The sequence below is a fragment of the Curcuma longa genome, chromosome 16, assembly GCF_044706935.1.
Source record: "Curcuma longa cultivar G26 ecotype Majalengka, Jawa Barat chromosome 16, ITB_CL_G26_1.1, whole genome shotgun sequence".
NCBI lineage: Eukaryota > Viridiplantae > Streptophyta > Magnoliopsida > Zingiberales > Zingiberaceae > Curcuma > Curcuma longa.
The window spans coordinates 12,304,999-12,317,925 of record NC_133876.1 but is presented as its reverse complement, the minus strand read 5'-3'; the positions used below and the strand labels follow the sequence as shown (position 1 = coordinate 12,317,925).

The 12,927-nt window shown below is 36.2% G+C and overlaps 1 protein-coding gene across 1 annotated transcript; it reads right to left on the bottom strand.

Moving 5' to 3' along the window:
* Positions 1–442: 442 nt before the first annotated feature.
* Positions 443–1,573, bottom strand: LOC141847084 (protein TILLER ANGLE CONTROL 1-like). The gene is made up of 4 exons (XM_074735068.1): positions 1,568–1,573; positions 1,425–1,497; positions 843–1,354; positions 443–538 (listed from the first exon to the last, which is right to left on the bottom strand). Exons 1-4 carry the CDS (start codon positions 1,571–1,573, stop codon positions 443–445), a joined length of 687 nt encoding a protein of 228 aa, XP_074591169.1.
* Between the last annotated feature and the right edge of the window lie 11,354 nt (positions 1,574–12,927).

Genomic DNA, 12,927 nt, shown 5'->3' with positions numbered 1-12,927 from the left:
ATAACATTTTATAACATTTTCATAATATCTAAATCAAATATTATATTTTAAAACATCAGTTTCATCCGAAATTAAACAACTTAGAGAATTTCATATTCATTCTAAATCAAAATTAATATACTTTTAAAAATTTCTTTAACATTTATTTGAAATTGATAGCGAACAATAAAATTTTAAATTAATAGAATAAAAATTTTAAAATATACTATCAATTTAATTTATTTTTCTTAATTTAATCTATCAAATTTAAATTTATGAGAACATAAATATATTAAAGAGAGATTCTCAAAATTCTTTAAATTTATCAATCAATTTTAGACAAAATATACTAATCGACTTATAGAAAAAAGGAGGAAAATTTTGGGAATATGATACGTGATTTGAGTAATATCGAAATTTACTTATGCGGTTAACTAAAATACCGAACAAAATATATGGTTAATTACCAGTAAATGGAGCTGCTCCTTTGGACATCTGCCTCGGTTGCCATATTAATATTCTCTGGGTGAATCTTCTTCTTCAGCATGCTCGTCATCAGCTTCTCACAATCCACCCAAAGAAACATGAGTAATTAATCAAAATTAAATGCCAAATAATCTAAAAAATCACAATTATATGATTAAATAAATATAAAAAATACTTTCTGTAGCTTGTTGTTCTTGTTACTGCTGTTCGTGCAGGCTTCTGTTTCCATATTAATATTCTCTGGATGAATCTTCTTCTTCAGCATTCTCGTCATCAGCTTCTCACAATCCACCCAAAGAAACACGAGTAATTAATTAAAATTAAATCGCAAATAATCTAAAAATAATAATTATATAATTAAATAAATATAAAAATACTTTCTGTAGCTTGTTGTTCTTGTTACTGCTGTTCGTGCAGGCTTTGATAGTGTCTCGTGTCTTCTTCTTCTTAACATGGTGCAATCCCTTGGTGCTATTGTTCTTGCTTCCTTTGTGCTCCTCCTTCACAATCGGATCGGCCGCGAAGAGGTCAGCCAGAGTCGTCCTCTTGCGCTCTCCTCTCTCTTTGTCTTCCCTCAGCAAAGGCCAATCTTCTCGCAACAACTTAGCCTCTACTTCGATAAGTGTTGCCACCTTTTGATTTCCTTTGGCTTCTCCTTTCTTATTCATCGGCTGCACTGGTTGTATGACCGGTGTGGCTACTTCTTCTTGTTGCTCTTTCTTCGATATCGGTTGAATTGGTTCTTCGATATCGTGGGGTAGATCATGAAGGAAGGGATCTTCAAATTGCCCGAGTGTGCCTATGGAGAGAATGCCATGGAGCATGTCGTGGAGGAGGAGAGCTTCCTGCTCCTCCACCACCATTCCCTCTATCTTCTCATCCTCTTCATCTACAACAAGTCGATCGATATATATCGTGATACCGAATAAGTAGGATGCACGAGGGGACGAGAAATGAACCTTTTCTTTGAGGGACTTGGGAGTATTCGGCGACGACAGGGTGCAACTTGCGATGCATCCAATCGAATAAGATCTGTTCATGAAATTTATGTGATTGTTAATGCAAAAATGGTTGGAGAAATCGATAGAAAATCGATAATCACCTTCATCGATAACAATGAATGAGGACGAAGAAGAAGTAGTACGTGTATGTAAGACTGTGCTTAGGTTGGAGGGGGGCTAAAGGCCTAAGAGGGGTTTTTAAAGGAGGTAGTGAGGAGGGGGGCAAATCATTGAACCGAACCACCTCTTCGGTGTGAGGAACTTATTCCCTAAGGAAATGAACCCCAGATGATTCGAACTTTACTCCTGTGTGACAATTCTACCACTCGAATACTAACTCAACTACACTCGTGAATACTATTTTTTTGAGAAGAAAAAGGGATATATTTATTTTTTCTATTTGGATAGTCGAAAGTGAAATTCTTCAAAAGAAAAGAATAGTTGATCTATTAAATTCATTTTACACCATTTGTTTGATATGTTTAAGAGATATTAGGTATGATGGTGGTCATTGGGTTATCATTTCTGAACTAAAAGATGATAGATGAGATGAGTGGACGAGTTGATAGGGTGGCTCGATTGAGCTCGATCGGTTAGCCGTGCAAATTAGGTTGGCCAAGTGGATAGGTTAGCTTAGGAGTTGAATAGTGAGGTAGGCGGTTAGGACGAGTAGGAGGTCGGTCGAGCAAGTTGGGTCGTTTGTGCCGGAAGGATTGATGGAGATGAGCCAGCCACCTAGCTTGCGCAAGCAAATCAAGCAAAGATAATGAGTAGATCGAGTTGGTTTAACATGTTGAACCAAATGTGTTAATTGGTCACCTTGCACTAATTATACTAATTGTGTTGATTAAGGTTATCGAAGTAACTAGATATCGGCGAGACCATTAATCTAATCGAGCCTAGATTGATTAGGCTCAAATCAATTAAGGAAGGAGGGTTAAGTCTATAATTAGGTTTGTTGAGCCAATTTATCGAGTTTTGTCTAGTAAGTCTAATACACCTAGGTCAGTCGATTTATTCGGTTTCGTCAACCATCTTGATTGTTTCCTTTAGCCAAATTGGTCCACATAATCTATCGACCACTCGGTTCAACTATATACGCGAACCCGAACCTCTAACTTTTGGTCGAAAGTCCTTTAGATGTAGGCAAGCTTTCGTGCTTTAATTTAAAAGTACGAAACAAGTGTAATGAGAAGAATAGTTCTTAGTAGTGAATTACACTCGGTTTCACGAACTCAAACATTGGAATGGAATCACTAACGACACGATCGATTCCTACATCGCGTAATATGATTCTACCCAATCGAACTCATCACTAGACGAGATATGTGCATTATATTGTAAGTCGTTGTCTCCCCGTAGAAAAGATTGGCGAATGAATTATTAGTTTTGTCGAAAGGCAAGCAAGTGCTAGGTGTGAGGGAAGGGTGGTCCTGGCCCTTTTGGTTGGCCTCTAGTTTGGCTCGATCGACCGGTCAAGATTCGAATAATGATAAATGGGGGAGGTGACTAGAGCCATGTGATTAGGTGGGACCTGGTCAAGTCTAACTAGCTCGTACTACTTTAATGTTTCTTTTGGTGTTTACAATTTTAAAATCATCTAAATGTTCAAACCTTGCGATTCACTAACAGGCCATACACTGGTCACCCAATGATTTTATTTTAAAAATATCTTTTATCCAACGTTATTATAGCAGTTATTGGTAGCTACTACGATGTGTAAAAGCTACTTAATAACTATTACAATATGTAAAAGTCACTCAGCAACTGATATAACGTATTTAGGGTGAGTTTATGATTTATACTATGAAGAAATTATTAAATAACTGTTATAAGATATAGAAACTACTCAGTAGCTGTTACAATTTATTTAAAATGAGTTTAGAAGTTAGGATTGTAAGAGCTATATACTATCTTTTATAACTGTTTTATAGAGCTACTGAGTAGATTCTACAAGTTGTAGAAGCTACCAATAGCTGCTATAATAGCGTTGGGCAAAGGATATTTTCAAGATAAATTCTATTGTAGCAGTTACTGGATAGTTTCTATACGATATAAATACTAAATCATAAATTTATTTTAAATAAATTGTAACAGCTATTGAGTAACTTCTATACATTATAGCAGCTATTTGATAGCTTCTATACATTATAGTAATTACTAATAGCTGCTATAACAACGTTGAGTTAAGAAGTATTTTCGGGATAAAATTATTGAAGAAATGTCCATTTAATTTTAATTAAAAATGAGATGCTCACCATTTGATTTTTGCCCTTGCTTAAATATTGTATTTGAAAATTTTAGGGTTCATAGAGTTTTAAGGAGCATTTTTGAAAAATAAGATAAATTAGGAGTGACATCAAAATTTTCCCATTAATTAATCACAAATATCAGTCAAATATGCCACGTGTCAACTCATGCCCATGCAAACTAGGGCCATTGTCCTCTTCTCATGGGAACCTAAAAATCACTAAATTAGGTTAAATAAAATTAATATAATAAATTATTATAAATTTGCCTCAAATTTATATAAAAATAACAACTCTTTAACCTTAAATTCTAATGCTCTATTTACCCCGAAGGATGAATACTAAAAGAATGAACCTTGGCTAGCTTGGTTTACGACGAAATGAACGAAAGAAGAAAGAAAGAACGATGAAATGAAATGATGACATTTGGCTGAATTAGGGCAACAATATGCTCGATAGGTCCATGGCGTTTAGCCACTGTCACACTTTTGGTTGCAAGACACAGGTGACCACTCCACTACCTTGATCAACAAAGCCTAAAGTGAGATATCGCAACAAAGAACTCTAAATGAGAAGGGACGATCGGCCACGGGCCCAACACGATCGGTCTCGGGCCAACATAACACATAAGTAGGTCTAATAGACTTGTGTCATGCCTAACTTGATCAGTTCATTTAACGCCACAATGACCTTGTGTGGCAAGGTCATAAAACTTTAATCCCACATTGCTACTTCTCTAGTGCAATTGAAATCTTTTAAAAGAATGTTCAATATGTAAAGAAGCTTATCTTTTTCCTAAATTTTCAAGCTAAGATCAAGTGTAGTATTGAGTCAAGTTAAGTTGCTTTAGATGTTATTTAACTTTTAATTAGATAGTTTAAAATTTATTAATTAATAAAAACGATAGATATAATTCATAAATTTTATTTTTAGATATTATTTGTATTATTCATCGAGTTCATAGTTTATGTTTATTAACTATCATTTTCAATTTTATTTATTAGGTTTAATAAATTGATTAAGTTTTTTTTTTTTGAAAAATAGTTCAAATATAGATCAAATAAGAGAGGTTAGACCTCTCAAATGTATATTCAAAAGACCGATATCATAACCCAGACAATACTAGCTGTTGAGCATACACATGACCTATCACACAAGAAATTACATCAAATCAATGACACCACTTACATCAAGACATCATAATCCCACATGTTCACACATCACAACACTTGCATGCACATCTACGGGCCATACAAAGCACCATGGACCACAAAATCAATTTCATCTCAGGAACCAATGGCGGAGCCAGCCCGGGTGATTTACCCGGGCTGATCTCCGACGGTGGGCTATGCCGACGAGCTCTGAGTTATTTTACCTGGGCTGGCTCTTCTATTTTCTTTAAAAAAAAAATTTCTTACGTAAATTTAAACTGTTTCACCGTGGAGCACCCGGGCTATAGCCCGGGTAAAGTAAAACGTGGCTCCGCCCTTGTCAGGAACAGAGCCACCAGCAACTTGGATGCTACTGTGGCTTGAGATCTACAAACTGATACACATGGACCTACACCTTATAAAAAATCCAATCAAAATTCGGGATAATGCCTTGATAACACCTTCGATTTCATACCTCTCATATATAGTATATCAAGCTAAAGATGTTGAAGTAGCACGTCTTGATTTTCCATCACCTATTCTTGTAATGTAGTCTAAGACATGTTACATCTCCTCAAAACAAAACAAGTAAAATTAATTAAGCCCCCCCCCACCAAATCTTACATAAAATTTAAGTTTAAATTTTATTTAATTAAAAATTAAATTAGCTCTGAAAAATTACATGCACTTGCTAATTCTAACAAATAATTTAAAAATATACTAATAAAGTAATTAAGATTCATATTTTTTATATATTAAATTTTAACTAATTTTATATATTTTAAGTTAATATATTTCAATCATTTTTTGAAAGGGATTCTAAATAATTATTTGGCAAAAATCTTAAGATCATTTCTTTTATTAGAATCGTTAAAGAGCACTTCCTTTTAACGCTCCATTCCGTTTCAATATATTTTATTTTTATAAATATTTTTATTTTTATATTATATTATTATAGTAATTATAAGATTACAACGGTTATAATATAAATATTTTAATTACAATCAATATGGTAATAATATTAAATTATATTTTAATTAATATAAATAATTTATTTATATAAATAATTTATTTATAATCACTCTTTCCTCTCAATTCCAAGTATTTCAATTACAATCTTCCGTCCTCCGCCAAGCCTCTCCTCTCGATTCCTCGCCCTCTACCAGACTACCCTTCCCGGCACAGTTAGGCCGAAGGGAAAGAAAGGGTAAATAAGGAGAGGGAACTTTGAATCTTATTTGTAAAGAAGTGAACGAAGAGGAGGGAAGGGTAAAAAAGGATAAGTTTTCACCTTCCTTACTTATGAAAAGAGAGATTTACTTACATTCCAATTTGAGGTATAAGGAAGGGAAATGTAACTTTAAATATCATTTATTCCAATTTTATTACTGTTTTAATATACTAATTCTTAAATAATTTATTTGGTTTAAAATTTTTAAATTTCTCTACATAATCTTTTCACTCCTTTCTTACGCTAATAGATTTTTATAAAAATATATGTAAAAATACGATTTATCTTTTATCGTACCAAAGTATATAGATTTTATATTTTATTCTTTTTTAAATTTTTTATTTAAATTATATATATTTATTTTAGTTGGTCTCACAAAATAGTTTTGATTAAAAAAAATTTATATTAATTTAATGAATTATACATATTTTTTTATTTATTTAAAAAGTAAAGATATTTTTATAATTTTATATATTTAACTTTCATTCTCTTTCCTTTCCTCCCAAACAAGATAACACATATTACGTTAAACCTTCGCTTCCTCCCAAACAAGGAACCATCGACCGTGTCGTTACCTACTAGACCCCTGCCCAATGGATTTTTGCTTTCCCTAGATTAAAACTCTAGACCTACAGGCTAAAGTACTAAAGTTCCTTAAATCTGGTAACTTTTATTGTAACGACCCGGCCCGTCCGCTCAATAATTTTATCTCGACTCCTATTTTTCTGTGGATCATGGGCCGTCGATCATCGACCGTGTCGTTACCTACTAGTTAGAAACTTAGTTACCAAATTCAAGGAACTTTAGTACTTTAGCAGGGGTGGAAAGATCTAGTAGGTAAGCACGGTCGATGGTCAATGGTCGATGGTCGACGGTCCATGATCCACAGAAAAATAAAAGTCAGGATAAGTAGAATTTCCACGGCGCCCTTCCTTTCCATCCCTTCCCCTCCCTTCCCCCTTTCCCTTCCGCCAGGAGGATTCGGATGCGCGGCTAAGGTTAGGGTTGTTTTCATGTTCCTCGATGGGGCCGAGGTTTCTAGGGAGGGAATGGGCGGCGCGAGAGGACTCGGGGATCTCCCGGAGGGATGCTTGGCGTAGATCGGCATGCTGGCGAGGATCTGCCTCACCTTCCGCGGCGCCCAGTAGGCTGACCTTGTTTGGGAGGCAAAGTTTCCGGCCGGGGGACCAGAATTCTCGAGGAATGAAGCTTTTCAAGAGGAAAAATTCGCTTTGCTTTGTCGTCCCAATGCTTTCATTGGCTCGAACCTGGTACGAGAATTTCAACTTTTTCTTTCCCCATTTTGATCCTAATTTCGTTCAAATTTTAGTTTGTGCTTGTTCATGGGAAAGGAGTGTTTTTTGAAGTAGAATATGAAGCAAAAACTTTATCTGATATGCATTGGCACAATTTTGTTGTTTGGCAGGGTTTGTAGGATTCTTTTATGAAGAAAAACAGATGTTTGATTTGTATGTCAGTTTCTTCCTAGGCATTGTTAATAACATGAACCAATTAATGGAGACAATGGAACTTTGCCCCTACTCTTAAATCTAAGTAAATGTCTCACTTGCTTCCTTTGCTTTAATTTGTACATTTGCTGTGTTATCTTATGTTCTTATTTCAAGTATTGCCAACACTATCTAACGCTCTGTTTGGATGAGGTGAGAGAAGGTTCATTAACGAAAGGGGAAGGAATGGAAAAGAAAGGAAAGAGAGGAGAAGTAAAGTATTTATGTTCTCCTTGTTTGGAAGGGATTTAAGGTAACATGTGTTACCTTGTTTTGAAAGAAAGAGAGGGGAATACAGGTTAAATATATAAAGTTATAAAAATATTCTCACTTCTTAAAAAAGACAATGCATGTAAAAAAAATTCTATTAGTATTGCATGTAAAAGCTGGGATATGGAAGGTCCTAAAATAGACAACAACATGCTTGGAGGAGGAGGAGGAGAGAAGAAGAAGATGATTAGAGTTACCTGTCTTTGTCCTCTTGAGCTTTGTCCTCGAAGAGATTTGCAACGAGAATTGGCGCCGACGTCGTGAAGTACGAGCGGTTGAACATTGAGCGGTGACGGCATGGGTTGTGTGAGGAGCGACGGTGCAAAAATGAGATACCTAAACAAATGAGTTAATTTAGGAATTAATATTTTAAAATAGGGATAAAATTAGAATAAAATATTTTTTTGGTCCTTTCGCTTCCTTACATTATAAATCAGAGTGTAAGAAATTATAATAATTTATGAGCATGCAAGGGTGAAGTTTATCTTTTTCTTCCCTTTTCCTCTTTAACTCACTCTATCCCAAACAAGTTTAAAATTCTCCTTTCCTTCATTTATCCTTCCCTCTCCTTCCCTAACCTCTTCCCAAACAGAGCGTAAAGGTTGCGTTTACTTGGAGGAGAGAAAGCAGGATGGCAATGTAAGAAAAGAAATTTATTATTTTGTTTTCACTCTTTTCCATTCTGCTAGTTTGCTTAGATGATTTCTTTCCTTCCCTTTCTAATTCGAAGTAAACTCGGCTTAAGTCTTTCTTTTACTTTAGGATATCCACAAAGTTAATATACTCTTCTTGGTAGCAAAAAGGTGGAACCGCCACCTTATGGTCCCGGCCCCACAAGTGTGAGGGAGTACTTCATTTTGACCTTTTTCTCATCATGGCTAGCGCAAGGGAGGGCTTTTTAATTCACGCAGGAATCGAACCCAATGCCTCATGGTAGCAAACTGCCCTGCGCTAGCCATGTGAGCAAGCCCGCGGGGGCGAACTGGATACAATTGTACTTCAACTCGAAATATTATCGGAGTTTTCATCATGGATTTCATTTGTAAAGTTTAATACCAATACAGCCTGAGTTATTTATTCTGTGGTTTTTTTTTTGTATATCTCGCTTTCTCTTCGTTCGTCCATGTGTTTTTAAAAGATCATTTCAACTGTATGAAGAGTTGGAATTGGTATTGTTCCTGTTGAGATCCGCTTCTGGATGCGCCGACTCTTCTCAGCACCTCGCTTAGACGAGCTCAGACGAGAAAGGGATCGCGGAGCTTCTAGGACCTGCGCTCACAACAATCGTGAGAAGGAAGGCCAGGGGTTGCCCTGACATGACCACTCCGATGTCTAAGTTAGTTCGTGAAGGAGGAAGAAGAAAGCTAGGATGAACAGCGAGAATTGTGAGATTGCATACCTTCCTCCAATACAGAACCAACCTTATATATAAGTCTGGGGAGTCATGTCACCTCATGAGTATGATTGGTGTCCTCTCACCGGTATGAACTTGTCAGAAGGCATGATACATTCAGAGTATATATCCCATCATTAACTTGTATCTGAAGGGTCTTATCACGTACATCTGTCAGAGCATTACCATGATTAGTTGCAGAGGTAGCAAGGGGGCATTCATAACCGTATGATGGTGGAGTGGTCCCAGGGTCAAGACAAGAAGAGTCGAAGGGAGTTGATTCGGCTCGGGCGGATGATCCCGAGTCGAGGACCTGAATCGGACATTGGCGAGAAAGTTGACATAGAGCCGAATCGGTTCGGGAGATCCGTCTCCCTGCCGACTTGATTTGGTTCAATAGGGTGATTCCGCGTTGAGGATTCGAGTCGGCTTGGTCGATTCGAGAGTTGAGGGGAACCCATGCGAGAGGATTCGGACTCGCGCTGCGGAGGGCTTCCCTCAGATACCGACCCGACTCCCCCGACTCGGCCCACACAACTCGACTCGGGGAGGTCCACATTCTGGGTAATTCGGTTCGATTTGGGCTCCGTGAGTCAAGCTGTATCGGGTCCGATAAACTACTCTCGGACTTGACTAAGTTCGACCCCACTCTTTACGACCATAACGGGTATAAAGCTTTCGTGTGTCCTTTGATGATTTCTATAGGCTGCATTTGCAAAACATTATATTTTTGCGAAATGTTCCATATATCAATGACAACTTATGTCGTGTTACTTAGCTCTTCATTCACTTGGTCAGTTATTCGAAACCAAACAAAAAATTTTCAGTTTGGACAGGATCAAACTGAAACAAAATCAAAACTGATAATTTGTGTACTAAACTGATAGGCTGTTCTTATTTTCTGGTATCGATAGGTTTGGTTTTTCGTTTTGCCAGTTATCCATGTCCACCTCTTGTTCCAGAGACTAAGTAATGGAGGCATGTCGCGCGTAGTACTCTAAAGAACCACTACAGAACCATGTTTTGCTTGTTTACTGATGCTCTAACTGAAAGACACATTAGTTTCAGTTGAAATGGTGTAGGTCCGATTCGACGACACGTCAGACAAGAGACATGACTCCAGGACTGGATGGCTTGGTCTCATGTCTCTTACTCAGGAACTCCGACTCAGTATTCGGCTTAGGTCGGGATTCTATATCCGATTCGGCATTCGGTTCAGCTTGGGATCTCATGTCCGACCTCTCTGAAAGCTTAACTCCAGTTCGATATCCGCCTTCGAGCTCCGCGTTCAAGCTACTCCACCGAGTCTCCTCTCGATTGTATCATACTCTGTCTTGGCCTTGAGGCTCGAGCTCTCTCTATCGCTCATGCTCCACCCCCTTAGTGTCATATGCCACTCTCAATCGACTCCATTTTGTTCAGTCCCTTATTTAGTTGGACAGGTTGTCGCCAGAAAGACGCATGCAATCATACGGTAACTTATCACCCCATTAATGTAGCATGATAGCACAATCTGATATCATATTGGTATGGGTGATAAAATTTTCATTACTGCAGCAGCGATAGGATATTCTCCTTACTCAGATGAGACATCTCTTCTGATAAAATCTCCACTCAGAAATAATCTCCTTAATTGAGATAAGATATACGTCTATAAATCTTTCCCTCTTCAAACGAATACAAGTATGCACACAGAGACTCACAAACGCTCATTCTCCCCATATTTTTCTTCTCCTTTTCTAGTTAAGGAGCTGACTTGAACGTCAGAGCCACTGAGCCAGGACACCTCTAGCCTCCATTCTTACCGTCTTCTTTCTCTTGCTGTGCAAAGTTTGGGGGCGCGTCAAAGTTCATCATCCTTATCCTTTGTTGCACGTTGGTACTACTTGGCTGTCAACCTACAAGTCAGGTGGTTGGTGACTCATTCGGGAGACGATCTCAACCGGAACAATAATATGATCGATTATACACAAGTAGTTGGATATCTACGTGGGCATACTGATCTTGCTAGCTTTAAAGAACCCTTTTTTCGAGTGTTTGTTCCACAAGCTGTCACTCTGTGCCTTCATCAGTCGTATAACTAATGCTTTCTTCACTTTATCAGTGGTTTTGATGGCAATGCTACTTCTTCATTTGTATTCAGCAACAACTACACAGTGAGTCATCTTTGTGGCGAGGGATTAACCTCCGGAGGAGGATGATGATGTTGACCTCTCGACTAAGATTTTGCGATGGCGAAGGTGAACTTGGGAGTATAGTTCTAGAGCACCCGCTCAAACTCTCGAATCCCTTCGTGACTAGGGACTTGCCACATGAAGGTATGAAGCTAGATGCTTGAGTTATTAGAGTACTCATCTAGTCTGAGATCTAGGGATGAGTTAACTCTTGTCGGATCTGTTTTTTCTTTTCTCAAGTTAGCTTCTAATGAGTCAGCTTTTGGCGGGTCAATTTTTGGCAGATCGACTTTTGACGAGTCAAATTCTCTGAAGGAGATTAATAGGAGGTTAAAAGAGAGGTTAAGGTGTATCTTGGCATGACCTTTCTGATGCTCAAGTCGGTCGGGAAGAAAAACAAGATAAAAAAAATAAAGAGATGAAAAAATAGGGAAGTTAAATTTTTTATGTATATTTTTTTCTGATTTATACTATTAGGGATGAATAAAAATTCGATTAAACGGAATAAATTTAAATTTTTAATTATTTTAAAATTTTATTTTTATTTTTTTAAAAAATTAGTTATATTAATTAATTTAATTCAATTTTGATTTTAAAATTTTTTTATTCAAATTAAATTGAATAAATTAAAATAAAAGAATAATTAATAAAATTTTAATTAAGTGAATCTATCATATCTTAATTGATAAATTTTTCATAATATTTAAAAAATTGATTGATTTAATTTTTAATTAGATTAATTGATATCTTATCAGTTGTGTTTATTTATTTTTTATTTAAAAATTTAATTGGTTCAATTAATTTAAAAAATTTTGATTTATTTTATTATGATTAATTTAGTTTGAATTAATTTTAATCGATGCCTCTTAGATGCCGGGCCGGTTACAGTTCAAGCCCATTGGAACCGGCGGACCGCCGGTTCCAACAGTAACAGCCAGTTTGGGTTTTTTTTTTTAATTTTATGATTTTTTTTAACTTTAATACATTTGTATATATTATCAATACATTTTTATATAAAATATATTTATTTTTATTTAATTAAATTATAATTTAATACGTCGTTGCTGGAGATCCCGGGACACAAGCGCATATACTCACCACTGTTCTACAATGCTTTTTGTTTATAAAATTAATATAATTATATATATACTATATTTATATTTATTTAATTCAAGTCAATTTTAAGACCCCGTTGATGGAGAACGAACACGTAATTCTCACCGATCAAAGACGTAGTCACTCACTACTGTACCCCAATGACTTTTATACATAATTTCAATACGATATTATATATAATATAATTATTTCAAATATATTATAGTACGCGATTGGTGGGGATCAAACCCAAGAGTTCCGCATGAGAAATGGATACAGAGACCACTATACTACAACATTTTTATTAAACTTATTCAATAAATTTATTTATATATTTATTTCAAAATTATATTTACATGTCGTTAGTGAGGATCGAAGCAGAGAAAGGAA